Source organism: Accipiter gentilis, chromosome 17, assembly GCF_929443795.1.
Source record: "Accipiter gentilis chromosome 17, bAccGen1.1, whole genome shotgun sequence".
NCBI classification, from domain to species: domain Eukaryota; kingdom Metazoa; phylum Chordata; class Aves; order Accipitriformes; family Accipitridae; genus Astur; species Astur gentilis.
Genome location: NC_064896.1, coordinates 4,612,521 through 4,632,907, shown reverse-complemented (window position 1 = coordinate 4,632,907; position 20,387 = coordinate 4,612,521). Strand labels below are relative to the sequence as shown.

At 56.1% G+C, this 20,387-nt stretch overlaps 3 protein-coding genes across 3 annotated transcripts; all 3 read left to right on the top strand.

Moving 5' to 3' along the window:
* The first annotated feature begins 1,043 nt into the window (after positions 1 to 1,043).
* On the top strand, positions 1,044 to 3,587 carry NR0B2 (nuclear receptor subfamily 0 group B member 2). The gene is made up of 2 exons (XM_049820538.1): positions 1,044 to 1,810; positions 2,283 to 3,587. The coding sequence occupies exons 1-2, from the start codon at positions 1,267 to 1,269 to the stop codon at positions 2,561 to 2,563; spliced, it is 825 nt and encodes a 274-aa protein (XP_049676495.1). The 5' UTR covers positions 1,044 to 1,266; the 3' UTR covers positions 2,564 to 3,587.
* Positions 3,588 to 5,053: 1,466 nt separating this feature from the next.
* On the top strand, positions 5,054 to 10,252 carry GPATCH3 (G-patch domain containing 3). Its single transcript, XM_049820526.1, has 7 exons — positions 5,054 to 5,422; positions 5,704 to 6,122; positions 7,437 to 7,605; positions 7,972 to 8,031; positions 8,302 to 8,423; positions 8,600 to 8,727; positions 9,304 to 10,252. Exons 1-7 carry the CDS (start codon positions 5,065 to 5,067, stop codon positions 9,521 to 9,523), a joined length of 1,476 nt encoding a protein of 491 aa, XP_049676483.1. The 5' UTR covers positions 5,054 to 5,064; the 3' UTR covers positions 9,524 to 10,252.
* A 220-nt stretch (positions 10,253 to 10,472) lies between these two features.
* GPN2 (GPN-loop GTPase 2) lies at positions 10,473 to 15,960 on the top strand. Its single transcript, XM_049820537.1, has 6 exons — positions 10,473 to 10,533; positions 11,500 to 11,945; positions 13,502 to 13,658; positions 13,827 to 13,987; positions 14,660 to 14,790; positions 15,302 to 15,960. Exons 2-6 carry the CDS (start codon positions 11,529 to 11,531, stop codon positions 15,372 to 15,374), a joined length of 939 nt encoding a protein of 312 aa, XP_049676494.1. The 5' UTR covers positions 10,473 to 10,533; positions 11,500 to 11,528; the 3' UTR covers positions 15,375 to 15,960.
* Positions 15,961 to 20,387: the final 4,427 nt, after the last annotated feature.

Here is a 20,387-nt window from a genome sequence, read left to right as displayed (position 1 = left end):
TTCGCGGATTGGTCGCGGCCGCGTCCAATCCGCCGGAAGGAGGCGGGACGCGAGGCGCGGGGATCCGGTTGCTATAGCGACGGTCGGTCCCGGCCTTTCCAGAAAACTCGGCGGAGGCCTGTGACCCCGCGGGGGGTCAGGGGTCAGAGGTCGTCCGGGAACCGCGGGCTCTGCTCCTTGTCTCAGCCGGGCCTTGCTCTGCCTTCCCGGGGGCCCCCGACCACCAGCCACGGTGATGGAGAGCTGCCGCCACGGGAGCTGCCGCCGCGGTGCCGGTGCTGGTCCCGGTGCTGGTCCCGGCTCTATCAGCCGTCCCTCGGTCCCTTCTGTGTGTCCCCTGCTCCTTGGCGGGCCAAGGATCCGGCCTTTCCTCCGGCTGAGTTACCGCCATCCCGGGGGACACCCTCTGCCGCAGGAATCCCTCGCCCTACCACCAGGCCCCTTGGAAATCAGCCATTAGAAGCTCAATTCCTGCCTCTAATTTGGCCTATGGGTAAAAATACCTGGTAATTCAAGGTGAAAAATCTGACAATTTGCCCTTCCCCTGCCCTGGGTTTCCTCTGAGATACGTGAACCGATGGATGGGCCCTGCCTGGGATTGAATACTACAGTCCGTCAGATCGCTGGGTTCCTAACGACATGTGGCTCCTGTCAGCAAGGTTACGCAAACAGCCACTGATAAAACGACTTCCAGGTTGCTCTTTCCAAGGCCAGAGCGTACAGGCCGTTGAACGGAGGGCCCAGATGAGAGAGAGGGTGTGTGTGTGTGAACCTCCTGGCAGCGACACACGCCATACGGCACTGCCCGATGACAGCCGGGGCCTTGGTGCCATGGTACAGGCTGGGTTAATGACTTTGTTTATACTGTTGGGGTGATGGTGATAAGGCCGCCCAACCTGCCATCCCCCTTCCTGCACCGCTGGCGCTTCATTGAGAAAACGGCCGTTGACGCCGCGCCGAGAACTCGTTTGCCCCAGCCAATCAGCCCAGGGACGGCTGGGGTTTTTTTGGTTTTTTTTTTTTTTTTTTTTTTTTTTTTTTTTAAATGAGGACTGCTTAATCACAGAGCGGTCAAGGCTGTGGAGGGGTGTTTCACTGGTGACCCAGCCTTATAAGAGCTGCTTTGAGCAGCCACGGGCTGGCAGAGCCAAGAGGACGGAGAGAATCCAGCCTGCGACGGAGGGTTTGGGAGAGATTTTACATCTCTCTCCCATCTGCTGTAGCAGGACCTGAGTTTCACCAAGGATCCGGCCGCCTGGCACAGTTATGACCACCAGCAGCATGGACGTGGACTGTGAGAGGTGCCAGTGCCACAGCGACGACAAGCGCACCGCCATCCTCTACACCCTCCTCAGCCAGAACCTCAACCACAGCCGGGGCAGCCACGGCCCAGCCCACCAGCGCTGCCTCTGCCACCAGCGCCGGACCGTCTGCCTCCGCACACCCCACATCACCTGCCAGGCAGCCTCCAACGTGCTGGTAAAAACCATCAGCTTCATGAAAAACCTCCCTTCCTTCCACCTGCTGCCGCGAGAGGATCAACTCCTGCTGCTGGACAGCTGCTGGGTCCCTCTTTTCCTCCTGGGGCTCGTCCAGGAGATGGTGACCTTCGAGGTGATGGAGACCCCGGCCCCCAGCATGCTTAAGAAGATCCTCCTCGATGGCCAAAGCAAACGAGAGGAGCCCGAGCGGACACAGCCCACGCTGGCTGCCGTGCAGCGGCTGCAGTGCTGCCTCAACACCTTTTGGAGCCTGGACCTGAGTCCCAAGGAATACGCCTACCTGAAAGGAGCCATTCTCTTCAACCCCGGTGAGTGCCTGGCCCTTGTGGCTCTGCCTGCTGGTGGGAGAGCACATCCCACACACGTTAGCATCTGAACACACACCGCTTGGCTTGGAGACGTTCAGAGCGTGGGCAGGCATGAGAGCGGAGAGGGCTGGTTACCTTATCCTTAACACCAATTGTTACCAAATGTGCTGGGAAGCGGGGAGGAGGGATATCAAATGTAGTGGTAAAAGCCAGAGACCTTTGCCTGCGCTGCAGACAATAAAGGACCCCAGGATTTACATTGTAAAGCATGAGTTTGCTCAGTTAACTACTTTTCCACCCTCAAAAGGCGGCCCTGGAATAACTACCTCTCGGTAGCGCTGCATACATCTCATTAGCGGGGCCTCGGAGATCCCTTCCAAGGAATGGGGAGGGGGAAGGGTGGGAATGGAAGAAACCTGAGGCTGTTTTCCAGCCTCTCTCATCACTGGCTTTTCCTCCTCTCCCTCGGCAGATGTCCCTGGGCTGAGGGCCTCCCTGTACATCGAGAGCCTCCAGCGGGAAGCCCAGAGAGCGCTTCAGGAGGTCCTGCAGCCCCTGCACCCCGAGGACCAGGGCCGCTTTGCCCGCATTTTGCTGATTGCTTCCACCTTAAAATCGATCCCTCCCACCCTCATCACGGATCTCTTCTTCCGACCTGTCATCGGCAATGCCGACATCGTCGAGCTCATCGCGGAAATGCTGTACGAAATAACCGGCGGGCAGCTGGCTCCTGCGGCACGCATGGCTTGCTGAGCAACCACGCTCGCCTGCTGGCCCCGTGGATGCTCCCCATGCCTCTCCGGGCAGCAAAACGAATCTGGGAGCAGGGATTTAGCGAGAGAAGTGCTCTGGACTCTGCGGGGAATTGCGCATTTTGGTAGGGCTGAGGTCAGGGGATTCAGCCAGGCTGCAGCAGAGCGCATGGAGAAACGGCTCTGGTTCAGCAGATGTTTACAGCAGCTCCTGCTCCACCTGTGCCCATCTCCGTTTCAGGGATTGTGTGTGTGGGTGAGGGTTTTCTTTCCCTGTTTGTAGCCAGAGACACCAGCCAACTGCAAACAGAGCACAGAGCGGGTCGGGTTAGAGCCTGGTCCTGGTTTTTACTCAACAAATCCTTGGTCCTATTGAAATCAATGTGCATTTTGCTGTTGACTCCAAGAGATGAGGTTTGTCCTCAACTAACAGCTTGATTCTGAGGTGTTTAGGCACACTGAATAACACGTCTTCAGTGGTGTCACTTACCAAGTGCAAACATCAGGGAATTAGGTCTGGGTGAAGTCTTGGTCTGTCTATTGTGCTTGAAATCTTAGAAATATTCATGAAAGATCTTCCTCAGGCACCAAGAGGGAAAAAGCCAGAGTATTAAATCTTACAGGGTGTACAGATTCACCCCTCTTACTTTTTCTTAGATTGTATCTTTTCTCTGCAATGCCATGAAATACAACAGGACTGCTCGCAGGGCAATGGGTTACCTAAGACCACCTAAACCTATTGCACATCATTTTGGGCTGTAGGCTTACCTCTGTTTGTGCGACAATAAGTGAACCCCGAGCTGTGAACACTGCAGAGACAAGCGGAGCTTGTTTGGTGGTAGAACCAAATGTCCCTCCCTGGAGTTACAGCCAGGTGCAAGCGTAGCAGGCCTGGAAAGCTTGCTCCTCCTGCCTGCAGCTTCTGCAACAAGTTAGATGTCAGTATTTTATAAGTGAACGTTCTTGCGGTTTGTATGTAAGATGCAGTAAATTATTTTTTTAATAAAAGGTTTTACATTATGGAACATGGTGGTGACTTTTTAGAGATGGTGTTAAATTTCTGTGGGGTTAGAAAAACCAGCTGCAGGCCTGGTGTGGAAAGAACACTCGAATTAAAAGGGGCTTTCCGTAAAAATCTGTCTGCCTCACCGTGGCGAGGGAGCATTGCGATGTGGACACACGTCGATCACCACCAGCGGGAGCTGTCTGATGAACAGCCCCGCGGCACAAAAACCCTTGGTGCGCCCAGCAGACAGAAATTCGCAGAGGCAGCGGAATTGCAGCCTGTCCATGCATTGTGCCTTTCTCCAGGCATTGAGCCTCGCCCGAGGGCTCCCGGCGCAGCCACCATGTCGGAGGTGGATGCTCTGACTCACCTGGACGCGCAAGCAGTTGCCAACAGGCAGCAACACCATCCCATTTGCCGTGCCCGACCCAGCTGAGGCGTCGGATAAAGCCGCACGAAGCCTCCCTGTGCCCCATCACCCTCCTACCCACGGTAACACCTTGACTGTTAGCCAGCAGCCTGGTGGGAGGAAGGACTGCTTTGTCAGTCTGTCCCTCCACCTCTCACCACTGCTGCTGAACGGTGACGGACGGCTTCCAAGGTGACCTCAGCCCCGTGACGGCCATTTTCCATGGGGAGAGAACCCATGAGTCACCGGATGATTTCCGCAGGCCCGCGCCAGCCACGGGCAGCCCTGAGCCACGCAGCCTGGTGACGCCTGCGTGAGTCACGGCACGGGGGATGCCGAACAGCCCCGCTGCCAGAATTACCCCAAACCTGGCACGCAGACACCTTGGCACAGGGGAGAGCCCCTGGCACCTCCATCCTGCCACCGGTCCCACCAGCTCCCCAGGGACCGGGGGTTCCTGCGTGGCACCTGCCCGTGTTGCTGCCCATGAGGCAGGTCTGACACCACGGGGCTGCCCCTCCGTCGTGGGACACGCAGCGCTGGGACTTTACCAAGAGGGAGAAGCCAGGACCCCTCACATGAGGCTACACTGCATGGCACGGGGGGCGGGGGGGGCTGGCCACCCCCAGCACCCTGACACCCCCCGGATCTCTGACCCCCCACTGGAGCCTGGCCACCCCCTGCTACCCCCATGGCCTGTGACCTCCATTGAGGCCTGGACACCCCCGGGGCCTGTGACCCCCATGGTGGGGGGGGGCTGGCTGCCCCGGGGCCTGTGCCCCCCCCGGGGCCTGCCCACCCCCTGCCACCCCCATGGCCTGTGACGTCCACTGAGGCCTGGCCACCCCCCGCGCCCTGACCCCCCCAGGGCCTGTGACCCCCCATTGGGGGGGGGGGGGGGCCTGGCTGTCCCCGGGGCCTGTGCCCCCCCCCCCCCCGGGCCCTGGCCGCCCCCAGGACCCCCCCTCGCCCCCGCCCGACTGCAGCGCCTCCTCCCGCCACCAGGGGGCGCCCGCTCCGCGTTCCAGGAGCTGACGTCATCACCACGCGCCCAAGCGGCCGTGACGCTCCGTCCCGGTGAGGCAAGATGGCGGCGTCCAGCTGTAGCGCCGGTAATGGCGGTGCTGCCGCCGCCCGCTACTGTTTGGTGAGCGGTATCCCGGCCGCGCTGCGTTCCGCCCAGCTCCGCGCTTATTTCAGCCAGTTCGTGGAGGCCGGAGGCTTCCTCTGCTTCCACTACCGCCACCGCCCCGAGCGCCTACCGGGGAGCGGCGGCGAGGAGGCCGCGGCGCCGCCGCGCACTTGCTCCTGCCTGGTGGCCGTGCAGCCCGGCCGCGCCCGCCGCCTCGTCCGCATGTACTCGGGTAAGCGCTGGGTCGGGCCCGGCGGCGCCTCGCTGCCCGGCCGCTGCCTCATCCGAAGGGTCCGTCTCAGCCCCGGGACAGGTACGAGCGGGAACCGGGGGGGGGAGGGGGGATTGTCGGGCATCGCTCCCCCTCATGGGCCTGGGAGGGTCCGGAGGACCCGTTGGGCGCTGGATCCCACCTCTCCGGGTCCCAGCAGGCAATCGGGAGGTTAAAAGCCCTCACGGAGTTTCCACAGTGCCTTGAATCCATTATGAGGCAAGAGGAATCGGTTTGGGGTGTGCTCATCCCCCTCCTGCCTGATTTACCCCTCTCTGCTGGAGCGTGTGTTCCCCCACAAAACCATTCCTTCTCTCCTCCAGGCACAGAGGCATCTCTCTACAGCGGGGACAAGACGGCCGCAGGTGAATCTGTCGCAGAAGCGGACTTGAAGCGGCTGCCAGAGTTCAACCCCCCTTCCTTCATGCCTTATGGGAACGTCGGCACTCCTCTGAAAGTTTTTCTGGAGCTGATCCGGGCCTGCAGGCTGCCTCCCCGGATTATCAAGAAATTGCAGCTGGATTTTCCAAGGACAGGCTCATCCCGTAGGTATGGGAATGTGCCTTTTGAATACCAGGACACTGAGACAGTTATAAAAGAAGAAAGAGTTTACACTGCTACAGGGGATGAGATCACAGGGGAAGAGGGGCCTGCGGCAAGATCTGAGGTGACTCACCCAGCCAGTGCTGAGGAAGATGAGGAGGGGCAGGAGAAGGAGGAAGAGGAGTCGCACTCAGATGATGTAAGTGGATTTTTCTAGCACTGTCCAAGGTTAGCCATTACAGCTGCAAAGCTGTGCAGGCCGATATAACTCTCTCAGAGCTCATTTTTAATTTTTTAATTGTATTGTATAAATCGCTTGTCTAAAAATGGTGTTAAAATACAGTTGTTCACATCTTGGTGCACTGAGCCCCTTGGCGCATGAACAGTGTGGGCATTAATGCCTCAAACTGCTTGCCCAAATCAAGCCAGTTGTAGGGGTTGAGCCCAAAGGGTTTGGTCCAGAGGAGCGAGCACAGGCAGAGGCTGGTGGTGTGGGAGCAGGTCTCTGCCCTGCTGCATGACAGTTTGGCCTAACTCTGCTGTTGCTTGTGAATGAGGAGACCGGAGATTTGGGAGCACGTTTGTGTGCTGGAAACGACATGCGGAGCTGTACAAATGGTTGACCTTGAATGCTCCTGTGATTGAAGTTAGTCGTTCTGAGAAAAATGGCTTTCATGACAAAGACTCCTAGAAAACTGGGCTGGACAGGCTCTCCGGAGATTATCTCGCTCCCTCCACCTGACAGACGCCTGTCTAGCCTGTTCTCAAAAACCTCTGTCATTACAGAGGCAGCACAATCCTGAGGCAAGCCATTCCCGTTCTTTGCTATACCAGAATTAACTTAGATGCCAAATCTTTGCTGCAATTTTATCCCATTAGGTTCTCCTAGCAACAGCGGACACAGAGAATGCTTTGTTCCCTCCTTTGCAAACTTTTAATTCAGTCTTTTCTTCTCCAGACTAAACAGACTCCTCTAGCTGTTTCTCACAGGCTCTGTTTCCTGGATCTCTAGTGATTCTTTTGGCTGTTCCTTAGTTTGTTAATGTCTTCCTTGGAGGGCTCTGCCCAGAATTGGGCAGGCAGCAGTAAAGCTGTCAGTCTGATCTGTGTCTGTGCCAGCAAGCTGCTTCACTGGAACCCACACAATCTCTTTAGGGATCAGCTTGAGTGGAATTAATTTGTTGCTAGTGCTGACTTTACGTACAACACACCTGCTCCTTAAATGGGCATCTTAGTGTTACAGATTGAGTATGCTGCTGAAAGCATGCTGTGAAGTGGGTGTGATGTGGTATTTTTCACCACTTCTGTCTGCTGACTCTGAAGATGGCATTAGTCAGGGGAATGAGGTCATCAGTGCTGGTCATGTTAGTGCCTGAAAACAGCAGGCTGAGACGAGCTCTGTTGACAAAGCTGTTTCATAGGGAAGGCGTTGTGATGGGCTGCGAGGGTCAGGGAAACAGGGAGGAGGCTGTGTGCTGTTGGTGTCACCCACCTTTCACCAGCTCCTTTGCAGGACACCTGTGAGGAGTGGGAGCGACACGAGGCTCTGCACGAGGATGTGACCAAGCAGGACCGTGTGGAGGAGCGGCTCTTTGAAGAGGAGATTGAGCTGAAGTGGGAGAAAGGCGGCTCCGGCCTTGTCTTCTACACGGATGCTCAGTACTGGCAGGAGCAGAATGGAGGTAATGTTGGTGTTTGTGTCGCTGAGCCACAAACTAAGCACCACGAGCTGGGGGCCCCAGCCTTGCGGATAAATCGGGTATAACCCCATATGAGCATTCCAGATCAGCTACAGATACAGGCATCTTGCCGTCACTTTTTAAACCTTCCCTTGATCACAAAACCTGCCGTGGTTCAATCCAGTCGCCAGAGACCCCAGTGGTCCTACTGGCAGCCTGTCATCTAAGTGCTGTGGTTTGCAGAGTCTCTAATACCGTTTCCTTCCCATTCTGTTAGAGAAAATAGCGAGCTGGGCCACCAGCAAACAGCTCTTCTGTGTCAGACTTCCACAACCATCACTAAAACCGGTGCTTTCCTTCTCTCGGCAGACTTTGATGAGCAGACTGCAGATGATTGGGATGTGGACATGAGCATCTACTATGACAAAGGTATCTGAGCTGAAACCCCCCTGAAAAACAGGGAGGTTGGGAAATTCTGACCCTGCAGAATTTCTGCAGCGGGGAGCTCTTTGGCTCTGTCATCCTTTGAAAGCGTCCAAGATGTCAGTGTACTTGAAACAACGTTTTTCTTGTTTGGCAGCAAGAGTTGCCAAAAAGAACAGGTTCTGCCTCCTTGTTGCGTGGTGCTCTGGGGGAAATGATGGTAGTGAACGGCTTTCCTGAGCTGTGCTGCTCTGACTCTTGCTTCTTTCTCCCTAGATGGAGGTGATAAGGATGCTCGGGACTCGGTCCAGATGTGGCTGGAACAGCGACTCCGGGATGGCTTGGACGATGGGTCTGTTTCAGGGCAACAGATTGGCATCTTCGAGAGGCACACCAAGGTGAGTTCTGGATACATGCTCGGGAGAGGATGGGGCAGGACAGGAAAGGTGGCGATGCTCAGAGGATGTGGGTTAGGGGGAGGAGAGGTCTTGGATGTGGGGAGTGGGCAGAGGGTTCTGGGAAGATGAGGATGGGCTTTGTCCAGCAACTCTGACATTTTTTCCCCCTCTCCCAGGGCTTTGGCAGGAAGGTGCTGGAGCGGCAGGGCTGGACGGAGGGGCTGGGGCTGGGGAGCAGCAATTCTGGAATGGCCGAAGCTCTGGACAACGAGGGTCAGAACCCCAGATGCAAGAGGGGGCTGGGGTAAGTACCCAACCCTGCTTGGGCTCTCTGGGCTGATGCAGCAGGTAACTGGCCGCAAAAGGAGCGGAGTGTGAAACAGAACTGTAAGGCTGTCCCAAGGATCTGCCTTTCTCTGTGCAGCTGGTGGCAGGGCCTGCCACAGCGCTCCAGAGCTAAATACAGTGCTCTTCCTGACGGTCCAGTGCTCCTTAGAGGAGCTTGTGGTGTTAGAGCAGGACAGAAACCATTTGCAGGTTCATGCAGCACGCAAACAGAGCACACTGCGCTTGAGGATTGAGGGTCACCTCTGCTATGGTATTCTTGTGGGGAAAGCCCAAGTGACCTGAGCTGCAGCTGTGCACCTTCACCCCTGCCTTCTCTGTGGGGCTTCTGGAGGCTTTCTGTGGTGTTGTGTTTCACTGTGAGGACTGGCTCTTGTTCTAGAACAATCTCGCAGCCAGGGATAGGACAAGAATTCTTATTGCCCTGTATTGGTCCACTTTCCCCCTGCAGGATGTGAAGGAAATGAGCTGGGATGCGCAGGGGTGTCCGACTGCCTCAGCAATGTTGAACCAAACGTTTCCTGCTTCCCTCTAGGTACCACGGGGAGAAACTGCCAACTTTCAGCAAGGTGAAAAAGCCCCGGCGGGACACTCCCATTCTCATCTCGACCGTCTATGATGACCCTGACCCAAAGGACAGTGGTGACCAGCTGCTCAGGCGCCAGCCACCCACTGCCATGAAGTACAGGCAGGACATGGCGTTTGTCCGAGCATCACACGCTGCTCTGGAGAGCTTCAGTGCCCAGTCGCGCTGAGCAGACTGTCACAGAGCCTTTGTACTGGTTCTGCTCCTGTCGAGCACAGGCTGGCTCCTGGTCTTGGGTTTGGAGCAGGGTATTCATATATTTATTTTTGGAAGAAATATAGACTTGTAACAAAAACTGTCTCAGGGTTGGTTGGTTGGTTGGGTTTTTTTACTGCAATTGAACCATTCACGTGAGAGGAAAATAGTGCTCGTCCTGGTTGTTCAGTGGGAACGGGGAATGGTGTTGCGTTTCTGACTGGCTGTTTAAAGCCGATACTACTGCCTGGATCAACCAAGCTTGTGTGCTAGGTCAGCCTAAAAAACCAGAACTCGTAGTTCATGGCTGCCTGAGACCTGGGGAAGGACAAGTACAGACAGGGCCCCAGCTGTGGCACGGTAACTGTCCTGCCGAAAGCTCGCTGCTGGCCCACAGCTTCGCGTTGCTTGGGCGTGACAATCCCACACTCCTGGGAGAAACTCGTTGGGATGAAAGACTCATCCTGGCAGCCTCTGGAGGAATTTTGTGGGAGGCGTTTCCCTGCGGTCGGGTGTAGCGGGTACTTCCTTCCACGGCTCTCCGATGTGCTCTGCCCCGTTTTCCTGACGCAGGCACTGTTCTGGGGGAGGGGAGAGCCTTCGTCCCAGTGACCCAGTACTGGAGGGTTAAATTGGTGAACGCTCTGCTGGCAGGCTCTGGTTTGGCCCTGTGCACCTTCCTTAAGGCTATCTGTGTCGGGGCGGGGGGATGCAGGGCGTAATTTTCCCTTCTCTTGGAGACAGAGCTGGGGCTGGGGGGTTTGCTGGAAGGACAAGGGCCATCGCCGGGACTCGAACCCGCGACCCGGACCCCGGAATCGGGGTCCGGGTCGCGGGTTCGAGTCCCGGCGATGGAAGAGCAGCGCGTCCCTCCGGCCACCAGGGGGCGCCGTAGTAGCGGCGGCCGTTCCTCGCCCGGAACGCGTCGCTCGGGCCCCGCGGCGACCCGGACCCAGCGGCGGGGGGGACCGGCGGCGGCAGGCGGTGAGTGGCCTACCGGGCCTGGGGATGGTCTACCGGGGCGGGAAGGGGGTGATGAGGGGATGGAGGGACCTGGGCAAGGAGGGGATGTGGGGGAGAAGGGGGGCGTGGAGGAACGGGAGTCGTAGGGGAGAAGGGGAGGACGTGGGGGAAAGGGGAACATGGCGGGGGGATGTGAAGGGAAAAGGTGTTGTGGGGAAGAAGGGGCATGGGGGGGAAAGGGGAACATGGGGGGGACATGGGGAAGAAGAGGGGAGCATGGGGGGACATGGGGATAAGGGGAGGATGTGGGGGCAAAGGGTGTTGTGGGGAAGAAGGGACATGGGGGGGGAAGGGGAACGTGGGGGGGACATGGGGGAAAGGGGAACATGGGGGGGACATGGGGGAGAAGGGGGGATGGAGGAAGAGGGGACACGGCAGGAAAAGTTGACGTGGGACCTGGCGGGACAGGGGATATGGTGTGGAGAAGGGATGTGGGGTGTGGGAGGGGGGACATAGGCTGGCGTGAGGAGAAGGAAGGATATGTGGAGAGAGGGAATATGGGGGTTACGTGGGGAGGAGAGGGGACATTGGAGGAGAAAAGGGACATGGAGAAATGGAGGGAAGGGCATAGGGACATGCTGGGGCAAGGGAGGGAATGTGTGGGCGCTGCCATGTCAGGAAGCACCCAACTAGGGTAAAACTCGCCCCACACGCAGGCAGGAGTAGGGATCTGCATCCCACAGGCACAGCCCTGTGGGTCTGGTTGGGGGGTTGTGCCTGTTTTCAGCCCTGGTGTCACCAGCTGGGGGGTAACAGGGTAATGTCCGCCCCAGCATGGGGCTCAGCTGTGCAAGGAGTGACAGGAGGCAGCAGTTACACAATGACACTTTCCCTTCCTCTCCACCCGCTCCCTGGGTGTGAATTCCAGCAGATTGCTTTCGTATAAATGCAAATAAAATGGTAAATGGGAGTTTTTCCTTTCTCAAGTCAACAGAAGGAGAAGGAAATGAGCCGACATGTCTGAGGGCAGCAAGGGGAGCTCGCTGGCCTTTGGCCAGGTGGTGATCGGGCCTCCGGGCTCCGGGAAGACGACCTACTGCCATGGCATGCAGGAGTTCATGGGCAGGATCGGGCGCAAGGTGACGGTGGTAAACCTGGACCCCGCCAACGAGGTGATGCCCTACCAGTGTGCCGTGGACATTGCCGAGCTCATCACCCTGCCTGATGTAATGGAGAACTTGAAGCTGGGGCCCAATGGGGGGTTGATCTACTGCATGGAGTACCTGGAAGCCAACTTCGACTGGCTGCAGGAGAAGCTGGCTGCATTCAGGGGTCACTACTACTTGTTTGACTGCCCAGGGCAGGTAGAGCTCTACACCCACCATGATGCCCTGAAGAATGTCTTCGCGCAGTTGGCCAAATGGAATTTCAGGGTAGGTTTGGGGCTCCGTGGGGAGCTGGGATCAGTGCCTGGCACACCACGTGCTTGTACAAGGGGCTCAGAAGCTGTACACCACACAGTCAGAGCTTTTGATTGTGGGTACTAATGACTGTTTTCTTTACTAACGTGTTTGGCCTTTCATGTGAAACAGCTTTGTCAGGGAAGGAGGGGAATTTTGCCCCATTTTATGCTTGGAGGGATTGACAAAAGAGTGGCTTGTTCAGGGCATTTAATGCAGTGGAATTATCATGAACAGAAACATGTATTCCTTCCTCACACACTCTCGCTATGCTCCAGGGTCCTCTCCACAGACCCTGTGTGTTTTATCTGAGTGGGCGCTGTATTTTGGAGTGGGGTGGTAGATGTGTGCACTGGGCGAGCAGGGACCCTTGGCACTGCACTATGAGAAGTTCAGGCGTCATCTCAGGCCCTACATGGCTCTCCTGCTGCCAAGCTGAATCGCTCTGCACATTGTAGTACGTGCTCTGTGCTTTCTTGCACAATGGAAGATGCAAATGAGGAAGCGCAGGTGAGAAGAGTCCCATAACCAAGCTAACTTGCTTACATTGCATTTGGTTTGCATTTGGGCCAAACCATGAATGTGCAAACTGTGTATGGTGTGAGCAAGAAGGGCAAGTTCGTTTGCTTGAGACTGTCACTGGGCATCTGCACAGTGGAGATTATTTTCATTCAAATAAATGTACATGAAATTGTACTTACTAAAAAAAAGATAGTTACACTGCTGTTTTGATGCTTGCTCGAGTGCTTACACCTGCCTGTGAGCTTTAAACTGGCTTTTTTTGCTGCAGAAGCATAGCTGTGACTCAACCACACTCAACTATAGAGCCCTGACTTTGAGTAATATTGTGTAACAGGCAATAACTTAACAGAGATCTCGGACCACATTGTTACAGCTGCACAAAACACAAGGAATCAAACAGCTCATTAATTTAATTATTAATTATTATTTCAAACCACATGACAATTGGTTCTCCCAGCAGAGCGTGGTGTGCTACAGTTATTGCTCCTGAGTGTATGCTGTGCGTGAGCATTCCTGTGGGAAAGGTGGAAATCTGGAGGCAGTCGTGTCATTCAGAAGGAGAGTTCACCCCAGCTCCCACCCCTGAAAAACCTGCAGAGTTCAGACAAGCGTGGAAACTTCATCTGCAAAGAAAGAAGCCCTCAGAAAAGGGAGAGCGGTTGCAGGTTTAAGTGTCTTTCAGTACTGCTGGTGGAGCTCAGCACCCCTATAAGCCTCCGCAGAGCCCTCTCTGTGCAGCAGCACCCTGGGTCCTGAATCCCCCAGGTTGTCTACGGGTGTGAATGTGGCAATATATACTCTCTATATATGTGCACTCATATGTGAGGATGGCTTATATGCAGGAGCTAGAAGGTATGTGGTAACTTTCCCTGCATGGGAGTCCATGTGATTATAGTCAGGTCCGGACAGATTGTCCTTTAGCCACTTCTCAGACTCTCCCAAAAGCAAGCAGGTGGACTTGTCACTGGTGTGACCTTGTGCTGTTGCTTTGTGCCTTTACTGTCCAGCTGGCTGCAGTGCATTTGGTGGATTCTCACTACTGCACAGACCCTGGCAAGTTTATCTCTGTTCTCTGCACCTCGCTCTCCACCATGCTGCATGTGGAACTGCCCCATGTTAACGTCCTCTCCAAGATGGACCTGATCGAGCAATACGGCAAGCTGGGTAAGAGCCTTTGCAAGAGAGACACGTGGAATTGGGCTGCATCAGGTGTAAATTACCTGTTCGGATACAGGGATGTATTGCTGGGAGATGTTCAGGGAACTGGTGTAAATCTCACTGGGTTCTTCAATTTACAAATTGCCTTCAGAGCTTCTTGGTGTTTCTCTGCAGCTTTCAACCTGGATTATTACACAGAGGTCCTGGACCTCTCTTACTTGGTTGACCATTTAGCTTCTGACCCCTTCTTCAGAAATTACCGCCGCCTCAACGAGAAGCTGGTGGAGGTGATCGAGGACTACAGCCTGGTGTCCTTCGTTCCGCTCAACGTCCAGGTGATGCAGCAGGAGGAGTGGGGCAGAGAGAACAGGGAGTGTTGGATATGTAGTCAGCAGGTTTGGTAGCAGCTAGGTTACGTCTGCTTAGAGCCATGAGGGCTGAGAACCTTGGCAGTGAAGAGACTCGGGGATGGAGGAGGACAGTGAAACACACCCAGACTTGTAAATCATCTGTGGCAGCCAAAGGAAAAGAAAAGGCTCATGAGCTTGGGGCTATGTGGGCCTTGTGTCTTGGGGTGGGGAATTAAGACTCCCCCTTCATTCAACTCCTCTGTGCCTGCGTTTCAAATCTGGGCAAAGTATTACCTGAAATGGTGTTAAATTAGGGAGCACAAAATAATTAGAAGGTTGGGAGGAATACATTTGGGAGGAAGGGCTGAAAACGTTAATCTGGTAGTTTGCAGAAGTGTCAACAGAGGCAAATTGGCTGAGACAAGAGGTGATGAAAGGGTGGAGGGTGTCAGCCCATCATGCTTTCGGGCTCCACAGCGGGTGCACCTGTTTGTCCTGTGGCCCCTCTGGGCGCCGGGAGGCCGGCAGCATCCTCGGGGCGTTGGGCGCTGTGTGGGTGGCCCAGAGCCTCGGAGAAAATCCATGGTAAAGCCCAGCACGAGCTCTTGCCTCCGGGGAAGGACCAGATTCTCTGTGTGTCATCTCCCTTCCTTTCAGGATAAGGAGAGCATGCGGCAGGTGATGCAGGCAGTGGACAAAGCCAATGGCTATTCCTTCGGAGACCAGGAACACAGGAGCCTGGAAGCTCTGATGTCAGCAGCAGTGGGAGCTGATTTCCACTTTGCTTCGTATCCTTCTCGACCGATCCTTTGTTGTGTTGAGTTTTTATTTGTCCTTCCTTGGGGAAGAGAGGCTGGAGGTGGGGCTGGCAGTTTGCAGGCCCAGGTTGTTACTAACATCATCTGATGCTATTTGGTGATGTGCGTGTAGCGAGTCAGTACGGCTCAGCCCAGACCTTAGCAGACAGTTGTCCGCACCAAAGCCACCACATTTGTTGCTAATTGATGCTGTGAATGTGGGAGGAATCTTTTGACAACTTTCCTGTCTCTCACACTCACTTGGACTGGTTCATTCCACCTCGTCCAAACCATACAATTGATTCTCCTGTACTTGTCGGGTCTGGGATCAGCCAGAGCCAGAAATAACTCAGGTGATGCGAGCAGCTGCCAGTACTGCCGTCTTCCTGCCAGCCTTGAGGCTAATGTGGGGCTGGTTCCTCGCCCGAGAACATTAAGAGCTCCTTGCAGAAGGGAGTGTTTGAGCCCAGCCCCTTGTTTTCCTTAATTACTGCGTTATCAGCACGCTTGCAGTGCAGGAGAAGTATGTGCAATCTCAGGACAAAGCAGTGGAAGAAGAAGTGATGGATCTGTAACACACCCACCTCTTCCACAGCTGCTCTCGGTTTTGACACCTCTCCTTTTCCTACCAGGAGCTTAAGGGATCTCCGCGTTGTGTGACTCAGACGGAGTGAAAGCCTGTCTAGGCAGAGGTCTGGCTGCTGGACTCCCTCTCTGTAAGGGTTTGACCTCTTGCGCTTCAGCCCTGCTGCACAGAACAGTGTTTTTGCAGAAGGGCAATGGCTGAGTGACCAGCAAGCCGGGTCTTCCCTTAGAAACAAGAGAGATTTAGCCAGGTGAAGGCAGGGTTAGCAAGAGAAGAGAAGCAAGATAAAGGAGACTGACCTTTGCCAAGTCTCCTCCCCATCATGACCAATGTAGATCCAGAGAAAGAAAAATCAGTTTGACTGTCTCCTCCGCAGTGAGACTTGAGACAAAAGTTCTGGGTTTACCACACAGGAGGAGCACACATGGGCCTCATGCTCAGAGGAGTATCCAGGCTGAGAAGCCTCCAGTCTGTCTCAAGGAGGACAGCAAGATGGTTGGTTTTCTTTTTTTTTTTTTTTTTTTTAAATAATGATGGACTCTTTCTTAATAAAACGCTCCTTCGTCTCGCTTTCATCTTGTGAGTTTGCTGAACCTGAATAAATAAAACCAAGAGTGCTACAGAGCCCGAGGCTAAAAAGCCTCTGGTGGGAACGTCACAGCAGCTGCTGTGTTGTGTACTTTGCAGAAAGGCTCCGTGTTTGCGACGTCGTGTTCCTCTATGATCTACCTGAGAACAGACAAAGCATTTGCTGGAGGGAGCGAGGAAGAGTGACTGTAGGACGTGAAAGCAGGTCACTCCTCCTGTGCGCTTATCCAGGGGCTGAATGCTGGCGGTTGGTGTGCACGCAGCGCGCTGACGGTGACGCGTAAACTGCAAGCTCGGCTTTTGTAGGCTTTTGATTAAGAAAGACCCTGTGTGACTCAGCAGGAGGTTGGAGCACATCGTTTGCATGTAAGGCCTTTCCCAGCAGCTGGCTTGTCTGCCCTCATCCACCTTCCTTTTTCTGGGCTTGCTTTCTCCAGTACCTTCTCCAGATCCCAAATCCTGGGGCTTCCCCTCCTCCCCAGGTAATTCCCTCTCGCCAGCTGGCTGCAGCTCCGGATGGTGATGGCAGCAGCTCCCAGCCTCATGTGCCACCTCTTCTGCATCCCCACTGCAGACAGCAGCTTGGGTCCATCAGTGCTGTGAATTGGGAAGGTTGGGGTGATGAAAAGCAAAGCGTCCACACTGAGCAGCCCTCCGAGTGCCTCCCGGCAGCTTGCACAGCCGCATGTGGGATGGGAGCGGGCGAGATTCCCGGCTCCCAGCTTGGTGTGCAGACTCAGCATCGTGTCTTGCCCAAGACCTTGCATAAAATAAGACAGCTCTTTTCTTGCAGGACAGTTTGGTGCTTAGCAGAGCGATTGCAGGCCACTGACTCAGTGAATCTAAATGTCAGTGGGGTCTTGCTTAGCAGGGACTGCATCTAGGTGGGGAGTTAAAACTAAATTTTCCTGCGTCTCACAGCTTTTTGGCCAGGATTTGGAGATGAGGAGCTCAGAGGGAGAAGGAGGGTGGAGACACACACTTCCATGCACGTGCGCACACACTCACACTTGTGCGTTAACCAGATAGATAGTTCACAATGAAAGACTACACTGACATTTCAAATATAGAAGTCAAATTTGTGTCTGCTGTCAGTGCCTGAGCTCTTTTCCCAAGAGCCTGGGGACTTCCCTGGGTGTTCCTGGCTGAAACCCAGCAGCTGCATTTCAGTGCTATCTGGGGTGAAGGTCTGGAAGCCAATCTAACCATAACTAGAGCTGAAACTCCATCCTTGCCTTACAGGCTTGTCCTGGTCATCTTTGAGCCCTTAGTTGCTGTAAAGGGATGGAAGATGTGATCATAAAAATGTGAATTTTATGGCTGTTTTTTCATGGCTTTGAGAGATTTGGTGGCTTAAACGGGTATTGTCAGGTCAAGCTGGAGTTATGCAAGAGCCATCAAAGCTTTTGTGGCTGTTTGGCTCTTTTATTTTAATACCCAGGCAGTAGCTGCAGCCCCAGCCTTGCCACGCTGTGCTGGTGCTGGAGAAAATGGAAATCAAAGGTGACAGAAACTTCTCAGCTCAGGGAACCTCTGCTGTGTCCAAACCAAGAAATGCTGACGTCTAAAAGAGCTACAGCCTGAAAAGTGCAGCGTTTTCACACCAAGGGGCTCTTTGCAGCCCGGGTGTGGAAATTGGGGTCTGAATTGGGACCCACAGCTCAGCAGGGATGACACTCTCTGCTCTTGGTCAGGGCAAAGCAGAAAATGGCTCTGCAGCAGGGAGGGATAGCCGGGGGACCCCGGGCACAAAATCCAGCTGGCTCCTGTACCCACATGTCCCCACGCTGGGAGGGGACGGCCTCGCTGAGGCTCCTGGGGCTCAGGGAGGTGACACTTTGGCTCCTGTCGCTCCCGTTGAGCAATCGGCTGGGGCAAAGGGCCAGGATTAGTCACCCCAATTGAGGCACATCCCGGGGGGGGGGGGGGGGGGGGGCAGGCTTTTTGCCAAGCTGGTCCTACCTGCCCTGGCCCCTCCAAGTCCGGGACTGGGAGAGGCTGAGCCCACCCTGATGCCACATGGGACCTCCTGGGTCAGACTGAACACGGCAGGTCATGTGTTTTTGGGATGGAGAGGGTTTGGACTTCAGTTGCAGCCACTGAGCTGGGAAGGGAATGGAATGCTGTGCTCCCCGCCTCTGGCTTCCAGCACCAACCCCTGTCTTGCAGCCGGGCCACCACACCAGAGTCCTGGTTGCCCATCCCACCTGGCAAAGTGTCACTGCAGCTGCTTGCTGGGGAGGCAGCAGCAACCCAGAGCCGGGTTACCCCCAGACAGCTGCAGGGTCCCTGTCCATAGCCCAAAATACAGGGTCAGGCCTGGATCAAGCCAAGTCAGCCAGCCAGGCTGGTGCAAATGTGGGTGCCAGGAGGAAATACTGAGTATTTTTGGCAGTCCCCAGTCATTGCAATGTAGGTCAGGGCTCAGTCCCACGCCTGGAGTGTCCCCAGGGCTGTAGGACAGACAAGACGGTGGGCTAAAATCCAGAGGATGGGGTCAGCGTGACCCCAGGAGTATCTGCCCCAGGAGAGGCTGGGGGATGCCGGCTCCATCACAGGGCTCCTGCTCAAAGGCTGTGAGTTTCCCCATCAAGTGGTGCTCTCTGAGGGGGTATGAAAAGCCTCTCCAAAAACCAAAAAGCCCCCAGGCCAGGCACCCAGGGGAGGCCTGGCACACCCCTGTACCTGCCTGGCAGGAGGCTGCCCATCACCACCCCTGGGACAAATGGTAACAGCTAGCCAGCACTGTCTCCCTTGGGTGCCACGACTCAGCCTCAACCGGCCCTGCCAGGCAGCCAGGAGCCGGCCAGCCCCGGCCCCGGGGGACGAATCCCTGCGGGGAGGTTGTGAGAGCTGGGGACAAGGGACGAACCTGGCTGTGGGTCCTGCAGCCCGCCAGCCCCACTCAGGACTGGCAGAGCCTTTTGCAGGCAGCGTGGCCAGGGGCATCATCCCCCACTTGCCCTCAGAGACCTGTTTCAGTAGCCTTAGCCCCATGGCTACTAGCTGGGGGGGGGGCAGCCCCTGTGAATGAGGCTGTACCTGGACCCTGCTCCCAGTGCCTTGCTGGGAGGGTGGCTCCAGGGTGGGGGACACTCCCTGGCCCCAGGGCACCAGTGTCCCTTTGCTTTACTGGTGTTAAAGCTACTAAAACACATATATTTGAAAGCTTTGCTGTGCACCCCTTCTTGCGCGCAGTGTCAGGGATGCTGAGAGCGTCGCCCCAGCCAGGGGATGAGGATGGGGATCAGGGTCCCATGTCTCCCTGGTCCCTTCTGTCTGGGTCCCACCACCCTATGTGAAATGGGGGGGCCAGGAGGACCCCAGGGATCACCCTGTGCTCCCCAGCAGCACAACCCTCTCACGGGAGGTGTTGCGGGGCCCAGGGCCTCCCTCCCAGCCCCAAAAAGCTGCTGGACCGGCTGGGAGGCCGGGGAGCATCGTCCTCCTACACGGCCCAGCCACTCTGCAATTTTGGGCGCTGTCAAAATCGGTTAACTCCTGGGAGGCCAGCAGGAGCCCCGTTGTCCTCCTGCCGCCCATGGGCCCCAAAAAGCAGCAGGGTCGGATGGCCACCCCTGGTTAACCCCCTGCACCAGCACCTCCCAGCTCCCACATGGCCACCCCCCCCCCCCAGTTTAACCAGCCCGGGCTGCTCGTGTCCCCAGACTGCCGGGTCAAGGGCCAGCGAGAGCCCTTGGCTCGTTTTTCACGTCGGCCAGCCCCGGTTTGGCTAATTACAGGTCTGGGGCTGGCTCCCAGGCTGGGAGCGCTCGGGGCCGGGTGGAGGCCAAGCGTCAGGGCCCCTTGCTGGCCTCCCCCCCAGGAACCGGCTGGTCTCCCCAACACCGCCGCGGGCCCCCCCAATTCAGCTGGGACCTGCCCAGCAAACTGCAACCTGCTGGGGCCGCTGACCCAGTCCTTGGCAGGGCCAAGGCGGCAACCACGTTTGCTTCTTCAAGATGCCCTGATGGGGATGGGGACTGGGAAGGGGTGGGTGAGGGGCTGGGGGGGCAGGAGTTAATGCCGCGGCTGGGCTCTGCGCCCAGCCCTGCTCTAGGTGACGTGTCCCATCCAGGGCGAACAGGTTCTGGTTTGCGCAGCTAAACCTCCCACAGCAGCCAGCGCTTTCCCACGGCAGAGCCCTGGCAAACCTCATTACATCCCAGGCCGGTCCCTGCACAGGGAGCAGCAGCCCCATGGGCTTTACACTGGGTGCCCCGTAATCCCTGCACACAACGGGGGGAGCAGGGGTCACTTCCCTGGTTGTGCCTCAGTTTCCCCAAAGCCCAGGAGCTCCTGGCACCTCAGGAGCTGGGTTTTGGCCATGCCGGAGCTCGGGGCTGGCATGTCCCCCACGTCCCCAGTTGGGGACCCCGCTGAACTGGGATGGCACGGCCTGAGTCATGGCACG

Excerpts from the sequence above, each read along its gene's own strand:
- NR0B2 (XM_049820538.1), top strand. The coding sequence starts at position 1,267 with ATGACCACCAGCAGCATGGACGTGGACTGTGAGAGGTGCCAGTGCCAC. Across the intron at positions 1,811-2,282 it reads AGCCATTCTCTTCAACCCCG|ATGTCCCTGGGCTGAGGGCC; the intron begins GTGAGTGCCTGG and ends CTCCCTCGGCAG.
- GPATCH3 (XM_049820526.1), top strand. The coding sequence starts at position 5,065 with ATGGCGGCGTCCAGCTGTAGCGCCGGTAATGGCGGTGCTGCCGCCGCC. Across the intron at positions 5,423-5,703 it reads CCGTCTCAGCCCCGGGACAG|GCACAGAGGCATCTCTCTAC; the intron begins GTACGAGCGGGA and ends TCTCTCCTCCAG. Across the intron at positions 8,424-8,599 it reads TCTTCGAGAGGCACACCAAG|GGCTTTGGCAGGAAGGTGCT; the intron begins GTGAGTTCTGGA and ends CCCCTCTCCCAG.
- GPN2 (XM_049820537.1), top strand. The coding sequence starts at position 11,529 with ATGTCTGAGGGCAGCAAGGGGAGCTCGCTGGCCTTTGGCCAGGTGGTG. Across the intron at positions 11,946-13,501 it reads TGGCCAAATGGAATTTCAGG|CTGGCTGCAGTGCATTTGGT; the intron begins GTAGGTTTGGGG and ends TTTACTGTCCAG. Across the intron at positions 13,659-13,826 it reads CGAGCAATACGGCAAGCTGG|CTTTCAACCTGGATTATTAC; the intron begins GTAAGAGCCTTT and ends GTTTCTCTGCAG.